The sequence below is a fragment of the Tamandua tetradactyla genome, chromosome 8 (genome assembly GCF_023851605.1).
Source record: "Tamandua tetradactyla isolate mTamTet1 chromosome 8, mTamTet1.pri, whole genome shotgun sequence".
NCBI lineage: Eukaryota > Metazoa > Chordata > Mammalia > Pilosa > Myrmecophagidae > Tamandua > Tamandua tetradactyla.
This window is the reverse complement of record NC_135334.1, coordinates 14,614,197-14,638,200: the sequence shown is the minus strand read 5'-3', so window position 1 is coordinate 14,638,200 and position 24,004 is coordinate 14,614,197. Positions and strand designations below refer to the sequence as shown.

General features: G+C 35.9%; 1 protein-coding gene across 1 annotated transcript; it reads right to left on the bottom strand.

The window, feature by feature from the left end:
* Nucleotides 1–21,624: 21,624 nt before the first annotated feature.
* On the bottom strand, nt 21,625–22,572 carry LOC143643217 (olfactory receptor 8B3-like). Its single transcript, XM_077111975.1, has one exon. It carries the CDS (start codon nt 22,552–22,554, stop codon nt 21,625–21,627), a length of 930 nt encoding a protein of 309 aa, XP_076968090.1. The 5' UTR covers nt 22,555–22,572.
* Between the last annotated feature and the right edge of the window lie 1,432 nt (nt 22,573–24,004).

The following is a 24,004-nucleotide window of genomic DNA, read 5'->3' as shown; positions in this document are numbered from 1 at the left end:
GAAACAAGCTGGCTGCGCTAAATTTCACAGTACCTACCTTTTGAGTGGAGATGAGAAAAATATTGAAATAAACCTTGGGAAATTTTTAAATTGTTACTTGTTACATCAGATTAAATATTTTTAGAATAGACATCTTTTTGCTGGTTTCTTCAGAAGAAAAGTGATCCAACATCCTATTCTGGAAAAGACATTGTCTTAATTGGATTTCATCACCAGATGTTTCTCTCAAATTATAATTGTTCTCACAGCGGCAATTTGAGGTTTTTATACCTTCAGATCCCTATTGGGGAAGCTAATGGAAGCCAACATTAATAGCTATGATTAAATTGCTGTCCTGTGTTCTGGTTTCAGTCCTTCCCAAAACAAATCGCTGAAGCTCTCATCCAACCAAAGAAACCCTGTGATCTACATAATATTTCACGGGACTTCCGGGAGAGGATAGGGGTGGGTAGAGGATTTCATTTTCCTGTCACTTTCTTTCTAAAGCCCTGTGCTTCACTTAACACTCATTATTTTATCTCCTGAAGGTGCTGTCCTCTCTCTATTCAATTCCCCAAATGCATGAACACACCATATCCTCCTTTATTCCCCCAAAGACTGATGCCAGGTCATTGCACAGTATAGTTCTACCAAGCTCAATGGACAGCAAAGATAACAACGCAATGCTATGGTATAGGATACAAACTCAGATACATGTGCTGTCTGTAAACCCGCATTTGTTTTTCCCCACTGAGGGACCTCTCTTCATATTGACCATATGTCTTTCTTGCCCTTGGCTTCTTGGTACACCACTGATCTCCTTTCTCACCACTGCCACGGGTTTTTGAATCACAAGCTCATGTAAATCTCCAAATTCATTTTACATATTTTATTTTACAGAAAGGCAGCCTGATACCCGGACCCCATCCTGAAAGCCCACAAGGCAAAACCAAGAAAGTAAACAATCTCCCCAGACAGGAAAGAATGTAATTATGGATTTAAAAATCAGCATTGATTGTATCTTAGTCTTAAACATTAATCTTAGTAAAGCATCAGATTTTAGGCCCCTTTAATAATTATACTAGATGTTGGGGCCCAGGTCAGGTTTTTCATGAAGGAGGCCTCTGACTGCTGGCAAAGCCATGACGGAATAACCTTGGAGGCACGGCCCCTTGGTCTCTTGTGGATTGAGGTCCGGTCCGCGCTGCGCCTTATCTAATCCAGCCTTACTGTGGGAAGGTTCTGCCTCTGCTTTCAAGCAGGTTAATTAATGTTCACTCTGTTCTCAAGAAGATTCTGTATCCCAATTCATTACGTCACACATACTCTCATGCACTGCACTGCCTTATCTAGAATTTTATTGTTAAACAGTATAGGATAAACCTGCGCTGGTTTCTCGGGGTTCTGCAGTCAGGCAATGAACCACCTAGCCCCCACTTGCTCTTAACTCTGTGCTGTTTTTCTTAATCTCCCACTGCTCCTTCTGACCCTGTTTGGACAGTTGCTTGAGCTGGACTCAGCAACTAGAAACCCAATGTCCTGATATTGCATGAACGTCTTTTTCCTGAAATCATATATTGCCTCGTGCATTTCTGTTTCCTTCACAAGAGCACTAATGTCTAGCTGGCCATCACTGGAGAACTCTTGTTTATAAAACCACCATAAACTCGTATCTGCTTCTCTGTGCCTTGTATTTTTCAGTCTAGCAGCCACACCTCCAGGGCTCTGTATGAACTCAGTCTGCACTGGAACAATTGGTGACCTAGTCAAGAGACTAAAACACTGCTGGCAGCAGTGGGCATGGGTCTGAGGGAAGAATCTGTGGAATAAATCCCAAGTTGGCCTATGTTATTCATGTGAGGGATGGCTGCCCTCCCAGATGAATGGGGACTGCCAGGAAGATATAGGGATACCCTGAGAACTCCAGCAGGGTTGTAACTGTTTCACAACATATAGAAGAACAGCTAGATCTTAGTAAAAGGAAAAAAGGACACTAAGTTACATCATAGCCTGGCCCCTTTAAGGAACCTTACATATGGCCACAGAGGCAGAACAGTCAGCAAAAACAACAGCCCACCATCTAAAGGAAGAATTAAAATTAGAGAGAGATACATGGCTTGTTCAAACAGACATAAAGGATGCCTTAAGCTAGCACTTCCGTTTCAATTAGAAATGTTAGCATGTGGATATACTTGAGCCCATAGTGGAAAGTTTGAACCTGGAGAATGATAACTAATCTGGGGTGTGACCCAAAAGCTTGGGATCCCAAAGATTCTCATCTGATGATGAAGAGGCAGAAAAGGAAAAGGTTTGAGAAGCAGAGGAAGAGGTGCCATACCAGCAAGTATACAAAAGTTTCCCATCAGAACAGGAGACCCTATATTAGTGATACAATTTTAACAGGCATTTTTTTGTATACATTATGGTTGTATTACAATATGTTGGATGACTCTTATTCCCCATGGGTTAAGACCACCAACCAGCATGGCTGCACAGGCCAGCACCAAGGCCAGAGGCCCTCCTTTTCCCGTTTGTATGCTCTGAGGCATAGGCAATGGTAAATTATTATTTGCCCTTTTAGGCTGTATAGTGACTAGCCTTTTAATTAGTATTTTCAGTGCCTGCATCAATCCTTCCATTAGCATTTCAATGGGATCTGGAGCTGCAGCTCACAGTGTAGAGTTTAGTTGAGTTAGGTCCTGATAAATCCTTTTAATCTATTGTTGTAGAGATTTTTTTACATTTTTAACTATTCATTTAAGAGGCCATTCACTTTTTCTAAAAGATATGCACCTCTGGGGTTATAGGGTGGATGAAAAGCCCACATTACATCATAGTCCATAGTCCACGCTTGGGTCATTTGTCCAGTGAAAGAGGTTCCCTGATCACTGTCTATGTACATACCCTCTCCTGGCAATACTCATATATTGACCATCTATTATGTACTTGAGTGTTCAAAGTGAAATAAGAAAACTCCAGGTGGTAGAAAACTAGTTCATAGCATTTATACCTTCTAAGTGGGTATAGTTGAAGTATTTATAGAACAATCTCTCTTGGTAGAACACTGGCATTTGAATGAAACCTGCTTTTGTCCATGAAGGAAGGAAAGAAAGGAATATAAATAGATTGTTTGACTCATGCTTCCAGTGGTCCATTACAACTGATATATGTGTCCCAGCCCCTCTCTCCAATGACAAAATTTTACCCTAGAGATACTTTATTTGATAATTTGCAAAATCATTCACCTTTTTCAATGAGAAAATAGAAACTTCAGACTGATAAGGAAATAAACAGAGGAAATAAATTCCTTTCCTTGATTTTATGCTTAAACAGGAAAGAAGGTGAGAGGAAGAAATGTGCATAAATATTGAGGAAAGGAGGAAGATCTATTCATAAAACTGGAAATAAATTTCCTTTGCCATATGTTTGAAACTGATATGTATCCGAGAAAAGCCATGTTCTTTTAATCTTAATTCAATCGTATAGAAACACACCTATTTTAACGCAGGACACTTTGATTAGGTTGTTTCCATGGAGATGTGACCCCAGCCATTCAGGTAGGGTCTTAATCAAGTTATTGGAGCCCTTTAAAAGGGAGACATTTTGGAGGAAGCAGAGATGCTTGGAGAGCGTGTATCGCTTGTCTGCCTGTGAATTCCCACACACCAGCTTAAAGTGATGTGGTGCCTTTAATCCAGCAGACTGCCTGCCAGGGGCATGATTGAGACAGAAGTGAGGCAGTAGATAGGCTTTGATTGCCTCTGTTTTCTGGTTTCTGGGACCTGAATTCCTTGAAGGAGTGATTCCACTTGAGGGGGCCCTACCCCCTTTCCTTAGAGAAGATACACCCTTTAGGAAAATAACCCCTTTTACCTGACTAGTTACTTTATATTTCAGAAAAGCTTAATTTCATCCTTGCCTGGCATTGTGCTGGAGCCTGAAAGTGTTTGCAATTCTATCTAATGAGCTGTTTAAGCAGTTAAAAAGAGGCAAAAATGCCTTTTCAGAGCCAAAACCTCACTCCTTGGGTTTGCCAATCAGGAGCTTGAGTTGGTCCACAGCTCTAGGTATCTTCAAGTTCTATGTGGCCCCTTTTCTTGGGATCTACCATTTTCCAATGTTTTGTGCTGTGCAACTAAAAAATCATCTGTTGTTTTTTTTTTTTTTTCCAGTCAGCCCCATGCCTTCTCATTCTTCTAGTTTTATTTCTGTTTTTATCTGTGCTGGGGACCTGTTTTCAGTAGCCAGAATTTGTTAATTAATTCTGCAGTTGGAGTCTGTTTGAGGTAGATCCTTACTATTAGTAATGACTGTTTCCTTTCCCTTTGGGAAACCAGCCTGCCATGCCCGTGAAGGTGGGGCACCAGCCTCCATGGCTTGGAGCACCGATAGTTCTGTGCAGGATTCCAGCCATTCCACCTGTTCCAGACTGGTGTACGTTGTGTGTTGGGTCATTGTTGTTTCCCTGCAGTTGTTCTGTACCATTTCTGGCTATTTACTGACTGATCTGGAGGTTGAATTAAATTTCATACCTCACTGCGCCACCAGTTTGCCCCCAACATAGATAACTTGAACTATACTGTGCTGGCTCGAAAGTATTATGTACGCCAGAAAAGCTATCCTGACCCAATCTTGTAAGAGAAACCATTTCTTTAAATCCTGATTCAAGATTGTACATAGAATCTTTTGATTAGATTATCTCCATAGAGATGTGACACTCCCAATTGTGGGTGTTACTGTTTGATTAGAGGGAGATGTGACTTCAACCATTCCAGGTGGGTATTGATTAGATTACTATAGTCTTCAAAATTGGAAACATTTGGAGAAATGGCAAAATGACAGAAGCCTCAGAGGCAACAGAAACTTCATGGTAGAGCTGACACAGATGCAGACATGTAGAGAGCAGAGACATGGATGTTTGGAGCCCAGCAGATGTTGCCATGAGATGTTCGGCAAGCAGAACCTGGAGATAGCTAAGGGAATCCAAGAGGTGAAAGCCAGCCCTGGAGAAGCAAAGTGAGGAACACTGATGAGAACAGAGACTGAGGGCATTGGAGCCCACGAACAAGGGAGCAGCAGATGCCAGCCACGTGACTGACTACCCAGATGACAGGTGTTCCTGACCCATCAGGATTTCTTGAGTGAAGGTAACCTCTTGCTGGTGTCCAATTTGGACACATTCACTTACTTAGAACTGTAAGTTTGTAGCTTATTAAATTCCCCTTTATAAAAGCCATTCCAGTTCTGGAATATTGCATTCTGGTAGCTTGCAAACTGACACATTAACTAAATGGTTAATTTGATGTGTCAAATTTAAAATAAAGAAACATGAAATCAAGGTAAAACCAGTCATAGAAAGAAGTTGGACAATCCAACCCATAAAAAAAAAACATTTAGTTGCAGAAAAATACACAGAAGTAACACACATGCAAAATTTATTATATAAAGAAAATTAACATCTTTTATCAGATATCCTATTTAGTTAAAGAGGTGGAGGAAAGAAACAGTATGCTGAGTAAAGATATGAAAGAGATGAGAAATCCAAATTAGAATTTAAAGAGATGAAAAAGTCCAAAAAAAAAAAAAAAAATAGAGGAGACTAGTGCCCTCAGGAAGTCTTGGAACTAGAGTATCAAAAAAGGCAGGTTTAGCTTTAACACGATAAACCATGGTTTATTGTTAACAACTTCATATTTGCTTGGTTGAATGTTTTATTGGTTGTAAATAAGAATTTTTACTTATCTATTTTCAGGTAAAAAGCATATAAGTGTAAGTCATTACTTTTGCTGAGTAATGCTATATAGTATAAGCAAATATATTTCCATAGATACACATTTCAAAGCCACAGAGAAACAGTCAAATTATTGTGAATAAAGTTGGCATTTGGGGAAAAAAAATAGCTTAAATAATAAAATGAAATTATTTCTGAATTAAATAGAAAATTCAGATGTTGTCCAGGATCTAGGTCAAACCTGACTCAGCATTTCAGATACTATAACCAAGACCTAGTTCCTCTCAATCCTTTTCTGTCCCTACTTCCTTCCATGCAGGGTTCACTCTAAGCAGGATTTCCACTTATGGTCACAAGATGGCCATAACTTCTGTCTGCCAATTTCTCTCAAACAAAGACAAATAAGTGAAAAGCTATATCACCAATATCTCAGATTTGCTGGGCCTGATTACCAAAATAAGAAAGGCCTCTACAGTAAGATTAAGAAACACCAGTACGACTGCCCTTCAAATTAGTGACTAGCTAGAAAATTCCTTCAGGCAGAACATTAGAAATGAGAAGTCAGTTAGTGGTGGCAAATGAGAAAGAGGAAAATGTCCATTTAGCAAAGAAAGCTAAGTGGAATTTGTCACTAAATACATAAATTGAGAAGACCAATGGATTAATTCCAGGTAAATAAGATGGTACCAGCTCAGGGAAGAGAGACAAAGAAATGATAGGACATGTGGAGAGAAGTTGGGATGAAAAGAATCTAAGTGCTTACAAAGTTGTATGAGTACACAGGGACTGTTGAAAACTGCCTAACTCTGGAAAATTGATTAATATATGCTGTGTATACTTTTGTTTGCTCTCCTATTTTTCCAAATTCTTTTTGCAAAAGTCCAGCATGAAAAATCTGTTGTGTAGTGAAAATAATAATAATAAAAGTAGATACCTGGACAGAACTAAAAAGTTAGCAGTACATTCTGGGTGCCCAGGTGTAATGGCTCAGATATAGGAAACAAAGGAAGGTAAATCCAAGGGACAAGAGAAAATTCAGAAGGAAATACTATAGACAATCTATGCAGCTATCTCATCTCATCTAGGTGTTTTTTTTTTCAAAAATATTTGTTGCAATATTTAAATTATTCAGTGTAAAGTTAAAATGCAGCTATCAAATATGTAAAGGAGGCAAATCTGAAAAAGCTCACAAATCTACAATAATTGTCATCTCACATTTTAACACCAACAGTCTGTTTCTACAAATATTTTTCCAACTATGAAATAATTCACCAAAGTTGAACTATATAGTGAGTATACTTGGTCAACTGACCCAAATTTGAATAAGTTTGACTAAACATGTCATTTAACAATTTGCCTATCTGGAATCGTTGGGCTAGGTTATTGGGACCTAAATACCTACTTAACAAAACAGCTGAAATTAACAAATGGAATATTATAGCAATATTTTCTTTTATGACCTAAAAAGAAATTACATAGATTTATTGCAAATTCATTAAACTGTACTGGTATGTTTTGTTCTGGTATGTTTCAATATGTATGTATACTAGATGGTACCATAAGAAAATTCAATATTTTTATTATCTACCATATTATTGTGAATTATTCAAAACTTAGCAAAATCCACCTTGCATTTGAAACATAATTTTGTTTATTTTGGGAGGGGCATGTCTTGCCCTTAATTTTGTTTATTTTGCTATTTCTTAGATATTATTTTCAAATGAAGCATCATCAAAATTCTTTTTAGCAGCAATTTTATCGATATATATTCACATCCCATTCAATCCATCAAAAGTGTACAATTAATGACTTTTAGTATGATCACAGAGATGTGCATTCATAACTACAATCAATTTTAGAACATTTTCATTGCTCTACAAACAAAAATCACATACCCCTTAGCAGACACTTCTTAATTATTCTATCTTTCCCCCATCATATAACTATTAATCTAATTCTCTCTATAAATTTATATATATATATATATTTTATAAGAATGGAAACATTCAATTTGTAGTACTTTGCAGCTGGTTTCTTGCACTTAGCATATTTTTCTTAATTATTGTAATTTTTAAAAACAGAGTAGTTGTAGGCTTAAAGAATGTCATGTAAAAAATACAGTTTCCATATCCCTCCCCCATTGTTGACGCTTTGCATTAGTGTGGTAGCTTTACTATGTTGATGACAGAATTTTAAATATTACTGTTAATAATAGCCCATAGTTTACATTAATATATTTTATCTGTATACAACCCAATCATTAAAACCTTGAAATAGTGTCATGCATTTCTTTTAATTCATGAAAGAACATTCTTCTTTTGTAATATTAACCACAGTCCATTATCCGCAAGGTTCACTGTGTTATACAGTCCCATGTTTCAGCTTAAACTTTCTTTCTAGTAGCATGAATGACCCAAAATTTCACCTTTCAACCATATTCACAAACATAATTCAGTGATGTTAATTGCATTCACAACAATGTGCTACCATCATCACTATTTCTTAACACTTGCAATAGCCTGAATAGAAAATCTGAACAAATTAAGAATCTGTACCCATTGTCCACCACCATTCTGTATACTAGTAATCTATATCCCAGATTATAACTCTATGAGTTTGCTTATTGTAATTATTTCATATAATGGAGATCATACAGTATTTGTCCATTTATGTCTACTTTATTTCATTCAACATAATGTCATCAAGGTTGATCCATGTTGTCACGTGCATCTGGACTTCATTCCTTCTTATAGCCTCATAATATTACATTGTAAGTGTATATCATATTTTGTTTATCCATTCATTGGTTGTGGACACTTGTATTGCTTTCATCTTTTGGCAATTGTCAATAATGCTGCTATGACTATCAGCATGCAAATATCTGTTCACATCCCTCTTTTCAGTTATTTTGGTTATACCTAGAAGTGGGATTGGTGGATTGTGTAGCATATCTATACCTAGCTTCCTCAGGACACACCAAACTGTCTTCCATAGCAGCTGCATCATTTTATATTCTCACTAGTAGTGAATGAGTGTTCCTATTTCTCCATGTTCTTTCCAACACTTGAAGATTTCTTTTTTTTTAATATTGGCCACTCTCGTAAGTGTAAAACAATATCTCATTGTGGTTTTGCTTTACATTTTCCTAATAGCCGGTAATGTTGAGCATCTTTCATGTACTTTTTAACCATTTGGACTTCCTCTTTGGGAAAATGTATATTTCTTTTGCCCATTTTTGAATTGATTCTCTTTTTATTGTTCAGTTGGAAGATTTCTTTATATATTCTGCATATTAAATGCTTAGAAGACATATGGTTTACAAATGTTTTCTCCCATTGAGTAGTTTGGCTTTTCACTTTCTTGACAATGTCCTTTGAAGCACACATGCTTTTTAAATTTGAGGAAGGCCCAGTTATGTATTTTTGCTGTTGTTGTTGCTTGTGCTTTGGGTGTAAAGTCTAAAAAGCTATTACCTACTACAAGATCCCGAAGATGTTTCCACACATTTTCTTCCAGGAGTTTTATAGTCCTGGATCTCTTATTTAGGTCTTTGATCCATTTTGAGTCAATTTTCATATGAGGTGTGAAATAGGGGGTATCTTTCATTCTTTTACATATGGATATCCATTTCTTCCAGAACCATTTGTTGAAAAGGACATTCTGTCCCAGTTGAGTGTATGTGGCAGCCATGTCAAATATTAATTGGCCACAGATGTGAAGGCCTGTTTCTGAACTCTCAATTAAATTCCACTGGTCAATATATCTATCTACATGCCAGCATCATGCTATTTTGACCACTGCAGTTTTGTAATGGTTTAAAGTTAAGGAAATATGAGTCCTCCAACTTCATTCTTTATTTTCAAGATGTTTCTGGCTGTTTATTCAGGGCCCCTTGCCCTTCCAAATAAATTCGATAAGTTTTTTTCATTTCTTCAAGGTAGGTTGTTGGGATTTTATTTTGAGATTGCAATGAATTTGTATATCAATTTGGGTACAATTGACTTCTTAACAATATCTAGTCTTCCAGTCCATGAACACAGATTGTCCTTCCTTTTATTTAGATCTTCTTCAATTTCTTTTAACATCATTTTTTAATTTTCTGTATAAAAATCATTTATATCTTCGTTAAAATTATTCCTAGCTATTTGATTATCTTAGTGGTTATTATAAATGGAATATTATTCTTTACTGTCTTGCTGCTTTTTGAATGTTGATCTTGTATCCTCACACTTTGCTGAACTCAGTTATTGGTTCTAGTAGCTATATTGCAGATTTTTTCAGGGCTCTATATGTAGCATCATGTCATCTGCAAAAGAGTGAAAGTTCTACTTCTTCCTTTGCACTTTTGATGTGTTTTATTTCTTTTTCTTACTTATCTTCTCTTGCTAAACTACTAGCTCAATGTGAAGTGACAGTGGGAAGCATCCTTGTATTGTTCCAGATCTTAGAGGGAAAGCTTTTAGTCTTTCACCACTGAGTATGAGGTTCACTATGGATTTTTCATATATGGCCTTAATCAGGTTGAGGAAGTTTCATTCTATTCCTACATTTTGAAATGTTTTTCTCAAGACAGGCTAGATTTTGTCAAATTTCCTTTCTACATCAATTGAGGTGATCATGGGATTTTCCTTCTCCAATGAGTTAAAGCGATGTATTACATTAATAGATTTTCTCATGTTAAACCATTCTTGAATACCTGGGATAAACGTCACTTAATCATGTTATATAATTCTTTCAATGTGCTATTGGATTCAATTTGAAAGTATTTTGTTGAAGAACATTGCATCTATTCATGAGAGAAACTGGTCTGTAGCTTTCATGAGAGAAACTGGTCTGTAGTTTTCTTTTCCTGTAGTATCTTCATTATGTTAGGATGATGTTGACCTCAAAGAATGAGTTAAGTAGTGTCCCTTCTCTTCAAATATTTTGAAAGATGGGGGCAGAATTGGTATTAATTCTTCTTGGAATGATTGGTAGAATTCATCTATGAAGCCGTCTGGTCCTGGGCTTATTCATTGTTGGGAGAGTTTTCATGACTGATTCAATGTCTTTATTGAAATTTGTCTGTTGCAATTCCTAGAGTCATTGTGAGATGTCCTTGTGTTTCTAGAAATTTGTCCATTTCTCCTAAGTTGCTTAATTTGTTGGCATATACTCATACGATCCTTTTATTTCTGTGTGATCAGCAGTAATACCTCCTTTCATTTCTGATACCATTTATCTGCATTTTCTCTCCTTTATTTGTAATCCAGCTGGACTTTTCAACTTTATTAAACTTCAGAAAGTACCAATTTTTTAATCCTTTAGTTCTATTGCTTTTTTATTCTCAATTTCATTTATTTCTGCTCTAATTTTTTTATTTCTTTTCTGCTGCTTGCTTTGGGAAGTTTTCTGTTATTTTTTTAGTTCTTCCAGGTGTGCAATTAAGTCTTTAATTTTACCTCCTTTTTCTTTTTAAAAGTAGGCAATTAGGGCTATAAATTTCCCTCTCAGCACTGCCTTTCCTGCATCTCATAATTTAGATATGTTGTGTTCCTGTTTTCATTCATATTGAGATATTTACTGATTTCTCTTGCAATTTCTTCTCTGATCCACTGATTACCTGAATATATTGCTTAACATAGATATATTAATGAAGTTTCCATTTCTCTGCCTTTTATTGAATTCTAGCTTCATTCCTGCACTTTGTATAATTTCAATTGATTTAAATTTATTCAACTTTGTTTTGTGACTGAACATGTGGTCTTTTCCAGAAAATGATCTAGGAGTATTTCAGAAGAATGTATATCCTGGTTTTCTTTTTGTAAAGCAATGTTCTTATATGTCTATTAGATCTAGTTCATTTCTCATGTTATTCAAGTTATTTGTTTCTTAGTGGATACTAGATGTTATATCTATTGATGAGAATGGTGGACTGAAGTCTCCAGGTAACATTGCAGAGGTGTCATTTCACGTTTTGGTTTAGCCAGTGTTTGGCTGGTGCCTTTTGGGGCACAATGGTTAGGTGTGTAAAAGTTTATTTTTTTTATTTCTTCTTGATGGATTCCCCCTTTTATTAATATATGGTGTCCCTCTTTGTCTCTTTTAACAGTTTTACATTTAAAGTCTATTGTTTGATGTTAGTATAGCTATGCCAGCTCTTTTTTGGTCACTGTTTGCATAAAATATCTTTTTCCAACTTTTCAACCTATTTGAGTCTTTTGTGTCTTTGGGTCTAAAATGAGTTTCTTACAAATGGCATATAGTTGGATAATATATTTTTACCTTTTCTAATAAGGTGTTCTAGTTTGTTAGTGGCCAGAATGCAATATATCAGAAATGGAATGGCCTTTTATAAAGGGGAATTTAGTAAGTTGCTAGTTTACAGTTCTAAAACTGATAAAATATCCCAATTAAAGCAAATCTATAAAAATGTCCAAACTAAGGCACCAACAAGAGGTTGACTTCACTCAAGAAAGGTTGATGAAGTTCAAGGTTTCTATCTTAACTAGAAAAGCACATGACAAATAGGCAGTATTTGCTAGCTTTCTCTCTCGGCTTCTAGTTTCATTAAGCTCCCCCAGGGTGTTTTCCTTCTTCATCTCTAAAGATGCGTGGGCTCTTGGGGTTCTTGTCACCCTGTCATGGCTCTGCTCTCTCAGAATCTGAAATTTCTCCAAAATGTTTCCTCTTTTAAATGAGTCCAGTAAACTAACCAAGACCCACTTAGAATGGGGGAAGTCACATTTCCCTCTAATCCAAGGTTAATACCCACAATTGAGTGTGTCACATCTCCATGGAGATAATCGAAAGATTCCAACCTACATTATCGAATAAGGATTAAAAGAAACAGTGGCTCCCACAAAACTGGAACAGGATTAAAAGAAGGCTTTTCTAGGGTACATAAATCCTCTCAAACCAACACACAAGGTAAGTCTTTTGAATTGGGAATTTAAGCTATTAACATTCAATGTTATTACTGTGAAGGTAGTACTTAATTCAATCATTTTATCCTTTGTTTTTTGTCATACCTTATTTTTGCTTCTCTTTTTTATCCTTTTTATTACCCTTAATGAACATCTTCATTTCTCCATTTCCCTCTCAGCCTCTCTCTCCTGTCTTTTTCTTTCAGCCTACAGAACTCCCTTTAGTATTTCTTTTATGACAGATCTCTTGTTGACACACTCTCTCAATTTCTCTTTATCTGTGAGTATTTTAAACTCTCCCTCATTTTTGAAGGATTATTTTGCTGAATAAAGGATTCTTGGCTGGAAATTTTTCTCTTTCACTACCTTAAATAAATAGTATCACTATCCTCCCAACTTCATGGTTTCTGATGAAAAATTAGCACTTAAATTTTTATGGTTCCTTATATTTGACAAACCACTTTTCTCTTGCTGCTTTCAGGATCATCTGTTTACCTTTGGCATTTGACATTCTAATTAAAATGTGTCTCATAGTAGGTCTTTTAGGTGTTATTCTATTAGTTTGTATGTTCTGTTTTTGGAGATGTAAATTTCTTTTTTTCATAAGAATTGGGAAATTTGGGGCCATTAGTTCCTCAAATATTCTTACTGGCCCTGTCCCTTCTCTTCTCCCTCTGAGACACCAAGGACAGGTATGTTTGTGTGCTTCACGCTACCATTCAAATCAATGAAACCCTGCTCAGTTTTATTTCCATTCTCTTCTCTATCTGTTCTTTTGTCTGTAAGATATCAATAGTCATGTCCTCTAGTTTGCTGATTCTTCCTTTAATCTGTTCAAATTTGTTGTTCTATGCCTTCAGGTATTTTAAATCCCTGCTATTGTACCTTTCATTTCCATGATTGCCATTATTTTCCTATTTATAGTGAAAAATGAAGTGGAAGGTTTCACACTGTCTGACTTTAAAGCATATTCCAAAGCTATAGTGGTAAAAAAAAAAAAACATGGTACTTGCATAAAGACAGATTTACTGAGCAGTGGAAACAAACTGAGTGCTCAGAGATTGAACCTTTCATCTATGGCCAATTGATATTTGAAAAGGCAAGTCAAGTCAACTTAACTGGGGACAGAGCAGCCTCTTCAACAAATGGTGCTTGCAGAGGTAGAGATACATATTCAAAAAATGAAAGAGGACCCCTATACAACAATCAACTCAAAATGGATCAAAGTCTTAAACATTACAGCTAATACCATAAAATGTTTATAAAAAATTGGGAAAATACCTTATAAAAATTATGACAGCAGGTGGTTTCCTAGAATTACACCCAAAGTGCAAGCAATGAAAGAAGAAATTGATAAATGGGATCTCTGCAAAATTGAATATTCTTCCATATCAAAGGAATTTGTCAGGAAAGTAAAAAGGCAGCCTACACAATGAGAAAGAATATTTAGAAAGCATCTATCAGGTAAGGATTTCACATTTAAAATATATAGAGGGATACAACTCAAAAAAATAAAAAAGACAAGCCAATTATAATATGCACAAAAGATATGTACAGATACTTTTCCAAAGAGGAAATACAAATGGCTCAAAAACACATCAGAGGATGCTCAACTTCACCAGTGATCAGGGAAATGTAAATCAAAATCACAATGAGAAAAAAATAGGGGGAACAAAGGTTGAAATATATTGGATAGATGGAAATACTAGTAGTCAATGAGAGTGTGGGGTAAGGGGCACGGTATGCATGAGTTCTTTCTTTTTTCTTTTTATTTCCTTTTCTGGAGTTCTGCAAATGTTCTAAAAAATGATCAGGTGAGGAACAGACTGAGTCTAAGAGCCTATGACAATAGACAAACTATCTAGCTATTTTTGGTGAGGATTCTCGTGAGATTACTCCTCTAAAACTGCATCAGTGAGGAATATATTTAGGAAGGTGATGAATCTTCCTATCTGAAGTATTACTGCTACTGCCAGGATGTTTGCTCAGCAATCCAGGAAAACAGATCTTAAGTGACTTTGGTTGCAGCACAAAGAGTTAAAAATCTAAAAGAAAGTTCCTACACCATGCTGGTTGGAGCATAGAGATGAGTAGACACTCTCACTAAACTGCCAGACATCTCTATGTGAAAATATCACAATTACTCCAGATAGGATTTCTTTGTAGGGTGATTTTCTTGTTCAAGTTCTTTAAAAGGTAAGGGATTATTCAGATTATCAGTTTTGGCATGATATTTGCTTGTAATCATTTTAATATCTATAGATTTGTATAACTGTCACCATAACTCATTCCTGATATTAATAGTGTATTCTCTTTTCATGCCTGATCAGTTGTTTAAAACGTTTATCAATTTTATTGATCTTCTCAAACAATAAAGTCTTTGTATTTATTAACTTTTCAATTTTCTTTTTATTGATTGCTGCTGTGATCTTCATTATTGCCTGTGTTGGCTTCCATTTGCCTTTACCTTTCCAGCTTCCTCAGGTGGAAGCTGAGGGCCTTAATTTGAAAGTTTTATAAGCTATAATACTAAAAACAACAAACCTACAACCACAGTTTAGTATTTCTTTACAAGATTTATTGTTTGGTCTGGGTGTATAAAGTCAAAATGATGGGTTTTAAATGAAAAGTCAAAGCTATTTTCATCCTCCAGTGGTTATGGCATTAATTTAAAATACAGTTGTGTTAACTTGTTTTGGCTTATATTCCTTTTTAGAGTTTTCCCTATCCATGTAGATTTTACTTTATTAAATGTACATAAATAATTAAAATGATTCCAAAAGTCAAAATTCTTTTTTGTGGCTATACCATAGCTTACTATATAATTTTTTTATATATGAGTGCTCATTTATTTCTTTTTTACTTTGACATAGTGGTGATATACAAACTACATGCTTACATATTTTCATATTTTTGGAGATGCAACTTCTAGGTTATTCCAGTAAATGGACTACTGAATCAAAGGTTAAAAGATGTGATTTTTTTCTTTGATACTGCAAAGTCCCTCTCTGTGGGCTAAAACAATTACATTTCCTACCAGTCATGTATATAAGTGACTCTTTACCCACAGCTTTAACCTACTACCTATCAAGGTTTGTTGATGTTTTTCTTGTCAGTCCAATAGGGCTGACCGAGACTGTTTTCCTTCTCCTGACCAACCTGTTCTTGCTCCTCTGGCACCCTGATCCTGACAACCTGGAAACTTGCAGCTGTGAGGATGCAGAGAAAAACAAAGGGGGTCAAAAAAATGGAACAAGTACCTCTAGACCCCTAACTACTGGAAATATCAGTCTTACCCCCCACAGTCCTTTTCCTTCTCTGCCACTCTCCCTCTCACTCAGCTGCCCAGGTGACTGAGAACCTGTACCTAGGCATTTCCTTACCTCTCTCCTGCTTTCTTCCACGCCTTCCAGGCACCAGGCAGACCAATTACCACAAAGGAAAACAGATTAAACTAAGTGGTCCTAACTGCAAGCTCAGTAAATCCCTCATCCATTTCCATAGACCAAACCACCCTCAGTGCGTCTCAGTCCATCACCATCCCAGTGATCCCCCTGCATTATATTTTTCTTCCAGTGCTTTTACTTCCACCCACTCCCAGCCTGTAAAAGCTGGCTGTCTTTTGTTTCAATGGAGCTGAGTTCTACTCTGTCTCTCCTACTATGATAGCCTCTGAATGAAAGAAGTCATTTACATTGGCTGGTGCAGCTGTTTTTATAGGTGAGAAATGGATGTCAGTGTGATCTTAATTTGCATTTCCCTTATGAATGCAAACAGCATTTGATATGTTCACAAGTCGCTTTTCATCTTTGTTGTGAATTATATGTTTTTGTCTTTTGGTAATTCTTAAAACTTTTCCCTCAAATTTTAAAATCAGTTTCATTGTGGGGCAGGCAACAGTGGCTCAGTGACAGAGTTCTCTCCTGCCTTGCCAGAGGCCCAGGTTTTGTTCCCAGTACCTGCTCATGTAAAAAACAAAAAAAGAAAATCAATTCCATTGTGTAAAACTTGCATACAGTGAATGTCACCCATTTCAACTGAGCAGTTTACTGAGTTTTGACAAATGCATGTACCTACCTACGTGAGGAACACAATAAAGATGAGGAATGATTCCTTCATTTTCCAAATTTCCTCTTTCCTATTGCAGTCTGCCTCCACAACCATTTATGGCCCCAGGACTGAACAACTTCTTGCCTATATATGTTACCTGAATATACTTGAATTCTGTAAAAATAAAATATTTAGTTCAGATCCATGTAAGATGGAGCAAATACATGGCACTTCTTCTCCTTGATACAACCATAAAGTCTACACAGATATATGATGATTCTTAAAGTATATTATCAGCAGGAAAATAGGGAAAGAAAATCAGAAATAAGACTGAAGAAGCAGAGAGTTATTTTATAGTCATTTTATTTGCAATGCACTTTTTAAAATTTTAAGTAAAATTTATTAATGTTTTTTAACATATGAGAATTTGTAAAAACAGCTATAAAATGCTACCCCATATTCAGATTATTTGGAATGCACCCATTTCTTTTTAGTGTATGAACGATTTCAATTTCAGATTTAGTATTGAGGTTTATTCTTGTATACGGTTTGGGTACAGGTCTCATGTATTCTTTTTCCAAATGGCTATTTTAGATTGTTAACACTATTTAGTCAAAGTCCATCTCTGACCAGAGATGTTTTAGATACTATTTATATTATATGCTAAATTTGTATATATGGAATTGATTCTATTTCTAGCTGTTATTTTAAATCTCCTTGGTATATCTATTTTTCCTGTAGCCTTTCATTGGCAAAGCTCGAGCTATTGTTACTTGTCTATTTTTCTACACAAATGTTAGTGTTAAATAGTCTAGCTTCATTCAGTTCTGCTACAACAATACAAGATGACTAAAGCCTATCTCTCACAGTGATTAAAAGTAAAAAGTTTGGACAAAAAGAAAAATCAATTACCTCAGGACTGTGAAAAGTAAACAGAGCCAGCACCAACATTTACTCAAAATGGATTATATATCTAATTGTAAACCTAAACTAAAAATTTTAGAAGAAAACTTAGGAAACTATTTTTATAACCCTAATGTAGGCAAAGTATTATTAAATGGCAGACACACACGTGCACTAATCAGAAAAGAAAACAATGATAAACTGAACTTCACTTAAATATTTTTCTTTAAAAACACCACTAAGAATATGGAAAATATGCCATACAATGGGAGAAAATATTTTCCATACTCATATCTTATAAGGTATTTGCATCCAGGATACAGAATGCATCAAGAATAAATAATAATAAATCTTAACAAAAAAAATGACTTAAGAGAGCAATAATCAGCAAGCACATGAAAATATGCATAATGTCATTATTTAAGAGGGAAGGCAAATGAAAACCACAAAATACAACTATATAGATATTAGAATGGCTAAATTTAAAGAAAACAAAGCAAAAATGCATGACATTAAATGTTAGCTGGGTCATGTACCAACTGGAATTCTCATGCACAGCTGTTGAAAATTCGAAGTGTACAATGACATCAAAAAACAGTTTTGCAGTTTCTTAAGCACACATCTGCCAACCTACCCAATCATTCCACTCCTAGTTGTCAAATGAAAGAGATGAAAATATATGTCCACACAAAGACATGATAGGAATGTTCATAGCAGTGTAATTTGTAATAACCAAATGTTGGAAACAATCCAGTTAGCCATCAACTGTTAAAAAAAAATCATATAATGTCATATAGCTTTCCAGTGGGATACAATTCAGCAATAAAAAAAGAATGAACTCAAAGTACATGTCACAGTATGAATGAATTTTTAAATTATTATTTTGAGTGAAGAAAACCAGACAGAAAAGAATATATATAGATGATTCCATTTCTACGAAATTATAGAAAACACAGACAATGTACCTTGACAAGCAACACATCAGTTGTTGCCTGGCCACAGAGGTCAAGACAGGATTGGATTACAAAAGGGCAAATGAACACTTTTGTTATCCTGAGTGTGGTGATGGCTTCACGGTTGTACACAGATGTCAAAGCCAATCAAATTGTACATTTTTGTTTTGTTCGTTAAATGTACTCTAATTATACTTCAGCAAGTTGAAGTGTACACGCATTTCAATACATTTGAAATGGTGCTGAGATCTATAAAACATCTTTTATGGGATTGTGCTAAATTTATAATTTAATTAGGAAAAGCTGACAATTTTTAAATGTTGGGTTAGCATTTTTCTTTACAAAACAAACAACAGTTCACATTAAGAACAATTAGGCTCTTTTGCAAAGCATTTGATGTCATTTTATATTGTACTGAATGAAATTTTATGATGGGAATCTTCCTCTGCCCTTATTATAATACATGTTATTTCTCCAGAGATACATGTTTTTACTCCTTAATCATCCCTTGTTAATGCAGTTTGGGGCAATAAAATTTGCAGTAATAAGGGCCGCTTTCAAACTGAAAGCACTGGGATGTTGGAGGATCTCATCAGCAGACGGCACCTGGTATATTTTGGCTTTTCTCAAATAGAAACAAGAATAGTCAGAATAACAAAAGGAGAGTGGTAAGAAAAATGGAACAGAAGGATAAGAATCAGGGATTGGTTCTACGTCAGCTGCTTGCTCAGTGTGTAATGAAGGCATTTCATCAAATCCTGCTTCCAATATCAGTAATGATATCGATAAGAATGAAAATGTTTCTGTATCAGATGTTATTCATGAGTTCAGTGAGTGACTGCAGTATTCACTTTATCCCAGGTGAGAGGCAACTCACCATATTTATCCAGTTTAGGAATTCAAAAAACACATATTTACTTACCTATATATTTAGAGATAAAACTTTCAGTAGGTAAAACTTTTATCAAAAGGGACTGCAAAGAAAAGGAAAAATGAAAAGGAAAACTCCAGTCTAGATGTATTTTTATATAAATAGAACTTAAGGGAAAATCAAGCAGGTTCATAATAGTGGTCATTTAAAACTAAAAGAGAAGGATTTAGCAATGCTATATATCTAGAAATCAAATAAGTAAATTAGCAAGGCTAAAATTCATGATGACTGAATATTCAGTAGACACTAGAAAAATGGTAAAATAGTAAATATTGAAGTTACTTTAGAAAAACATTTCACTTGTTCCTTGAGAGACAATATCTTGTCAGCTATGACAAATAGCATGCAATGAGTTGTCATATCCCACCAGAATTTATTGCATCCTGGTTTTGGTGTAACAAGTCCAAAAAGCAACGTCTAAGCAAGACCATGATTTCTCCTGGGGTCTTTAGTATTCTAATGGCATGTTACTGGCTATTTTGGGGTTTGTATCTCTAGCTTGTATCTCTGTCCCTGGCATACTTGTTTTCCATTACACTGTCTTATTCTCTGGATTCTTTTGGTTTTGATATTCTACTGATTTCTTCATTCATGTGACTGCATCCAACTTTCCACTACTTTAAGGACCTCAGCCCTTGAATTAAGGCTCACCCAATTCAATTAAGTTTCATCTAAGTTGGGTATTCAAAGATTCTACTTACAAATGAGCCCCTTCCCTAAGTAACAATTACATCTCCAAAAGTCAGATTCACAAAGAGGTTCACAATCACAAGAACTTGGATTAAGCTTGGAATATGTTCTACAAGGGGAGAGGATTCAGACCCTACTCACAGGATTATTTTTTTCCTACACACAGAACCTTAAAAGTGTTCTTTTGCTCTTATTTTCAACAGAAAAATAAACCAGTATCTTATTTGAGAAAACATGTTGTCACAATATTAATTTTTTTTTTCAAACTATGGATGTTCTCCCAAAAGCATTTGTGTTTTTAGATGCTAAGACCCACAGAGGGTGACATATGGAAGACCATGGATAAAGATGTAATTTAGCTGTTTCTGGGTCTCTCAGCCCTATGGATTAAACTTTCCTTAACACCGAATAACCAAAAACATCATCCTACTCATAGAAATCCTGTAAACTCCAGTATTTCTAAGGGCTCTCATAGGCAGAGGGCAGGAATGGGTAGGAGGTTTCCGTTTTCTTTCATTTTACTTTCTAAGCTCCCTCTGCCACTCACTCTTGAATTTGTTACCGTTTCCTTACCTGATTCCCCCCATAATGAGACCTGAGCTTTTTCTCCTTCATTCCCAAAACGCTACTACAGTCATTGTGAAATTTATGTTTTCTAACAGCTTATGGATAGTGGAGCAAAACGACTTTATGCTGTGGTACCAGATACAGATTAAGGGTGAAATGCAGTTTCTAAACCCCTCAGTGACTATTCGTATCCAAGTATTGGTCTTATTATTGACTGTGTCTCTCTTTGGGTCCTGACCTAATGACATACAGCTGGTATTCTTTCTCTTCCATACCCGTGTTATCTGAAATGCAGCACCAGCAAACATTCTACACTCATTTTATTTTACTTTGCAGAATAAGTCAGTTTTGCATTTGAGCTAATCATTTCTAAACTATACTAAACCTAAAAACCTCCTCATTTATGCAACTATTTTCATAAACAAAAATAGAAAAGTCACTGAGAGAAATTCATATATTCTCCTGGAACAAAGAATAGTCAATTTGCAATTAGAAGTGTTTTCTCATATGGCATGTTTATTAAAACAAAAAATAAGAAAATAGAAGCAAATTATACTAGTAGGAACAAGCAACTTGAATCAAGGATCATATTATTTACTCTAGACTTTTTTATTGAGTAGCTGTCTGACTTTAAATGAATTGTTAACCTCTCTGGGTTTCACTTCAGTATCCATGCAATGAACGTATACTGACCATCTATTACATGTTTGTTTGAGGGTAAATTAAAAAAATACTACGTTGAAAAAAAAGCATAGTGCATAGTATAACATCTACACAGGGGTTGATTATTGATAGTCTTCATGGAAATTTCTACTTCTGAAACACTGGCATTTGAAGGGACATAAACATGTTTACTGGAGGATGGAAAGACAGGAAAAAAAGATGTATAATTTGATTCATTCTTCCAATGGCACATCACTTTCTCCTACTCAGGGTTTTTCTCAGAGCAAGTTTAACATCTTTATTCCTCAAGCTGTAGACTAAGGGGTTCATCATGGGAACAACATTGGTGTAAAAGACAGAGGAAATTTTTCCCTCATCCATAGTCCCTGCAGAAGATGGTTGGAGATACATGAATGAAAATGATCCAAAGAACAAAGAAACAGCAATAATGTGGGAACTGCAGGTGCTGAAGGCTTTGGACCTGCCCTCAGTGGAATTCATGTGGAGAATGTTGCAGAGAATGAAAACATAAGAGATGAAGATGGTGAGGCTGGGAACAAAGATGTTGATGCTTGCTACAATGAACAATACCAGCTCATTGACATAGGTGCTTGTGCAGGAGAGCTGGAGCACAGGGAGGATGTCACAGAAATAATGGTTGATGGTGTTGGCATCGCAGAAGGTCAGTCTCAGCATGCAGCCAGTGTGGGCCATAGCACCAGAAAATGCCATCAAGTATGAACCAAAGATAAGGCTGGAGCACACTTTAGGGGACATGGCCATGTTATACAAGAGTGGATTACAGATGGCCACATAGCGATCATAGGCCATTGATGTCAGCACATAGCACTCAGAGATGGCAAAAAAACAGTAAAAGAAGAGCTGTGCCATGCATCCCTGGTAGGAAATAATATTCCTCTTTGATAAAAAGTTGAGCAGCATTTTTGGGGTAAAAACTGAAGAATAGCAGAGGTCGATGAAGGACAGATTAAAGAGGAAAAAATACATGGGGGTGTGAAGGTGGGAATTCATTCCAATGAGAGTTATCAACCCCAAGTTTCCCAGCATGGTGACCATATACATTGGTAGAAACAGGAAAAGCAGCGGGAGTTGGAGATTGGGGTCATCTGTTAGTCCCACTAGAATGAATTCAGTCACAAAGGAGCCATTTCCAGGATGCATTACTGTGCAGAATATCTGTGGGATAAGAAAAAGGATTACGTATGTGGCAACCCACATCTTCCCACATTATCTCATCCTGTAGAAGTGTCTGAAACTTTCCCAACATGGACCCCTAATACCAAGTAACACAGATTTCCCAGTATTATACTCCTTAAAGGTAAGTAAATAAAGAGCATCTATAGCTTAGCCAAATGTGTGAAGACCAGAGCTGTCACTTGGAAATATAACTGCTGGAAAAAATGAAGGAGAAAAGAAAAATTTACCAAGACTGAATTGCTTTCTCTCATCTCATCAGATCTTTATTCATCTAAAGCTTGCTTCACAAGTAAAATCAGAAGTAGTAGCCCTAGCACTCAGCAGCTGCCCTCCCATGCAGTAAGACCCTCATAGAGTATAAACCATAAACAATATTTCAGAATCCAAACTAAGGAACCAGATGCTAGAGAGGATTACTAAAAGCCCCCAAGTCAAAGAGTAAAAGCTATAAATTCACAACCATAAGAGTTTCCTTTATGGAGAGGGACTGTACTCTCTGAGATACAGGAACCCTGAGGCACCTAATTTCTCTGAACATTCTCCACTGCCCCTGAAACAGATTCTTCCACCATATTCACTTAAGTGTTAGGTCTATACAGAATGAGGGAGAAAGTGGAATTTCTTAATCCCTAGAATTCCTTCTCAAAATAAAATGGGCATAACATGAATAAAATACAGAAACTCACTCTCCTTACACAAGTACCTCTGTACTTGCTGATCTCTGTTATTCTCCCATATGGTCCAGGAATGGCAATTTAAAGCTCTGACAGGTTTCTTTGATTTTTGTCATATGCAGATGAAACAATATCCAATATCCTAGAAATCCTTCCAAGCTACAAATCGAAATTTGTCAGTATAAGTCTGTGTTCTCTCAAAGCAAAGGAAAATAAAATGCTTTCTTAAATATTATCAAAAATACCATTTGATAAGCCTAAAAGAGTTTACAGAGTCCAGTGATATAATGCATTTGGTTATAAAGAAGTGAAAATCTTGTTCAGTCTATTCTCTAGAGTAAAGATACTTAATGTAATAAGGAAATAAGGGGATTGTATTTATACTTTGGACCATATTATATCTAATTCTTTAGGGACCCATTATTTTCCTTAAATTTTCACTCTCCTCTAGGAACTGTACCTCCCCATAGTAGAGCTAAAGAGAAAATCCATATCCATACCATCTGGTCTCTGAAGGGAAATATGTGTAGTGCATTGTTTCTTTCCATCTTTTTGATTTGGGGATAATTTAGTAACTCCGTGCATATACAATAAACATTGGGATATATAATGCCTTAGGGCTTTACACTGCAGTTTCATCTGTTTTAAAAGGATTAATCGCTCCAGACAGAAGAGTGGGGACTATTTCCCCAGGGGAGGTGGTTACAGGGTTAGCAGACAGTGAGAGGTTAATCTCATCA

What these genes read in the sequence shown, in the direction of transcription:
- LOC143643217 (XM_077111975.1), bottom strand. Translation starts at nt 22,554, where the DNA reads ATGCATCCTGGAAATGGCTCCTTTGTGACTGAATTCATTCTAGTGGGA.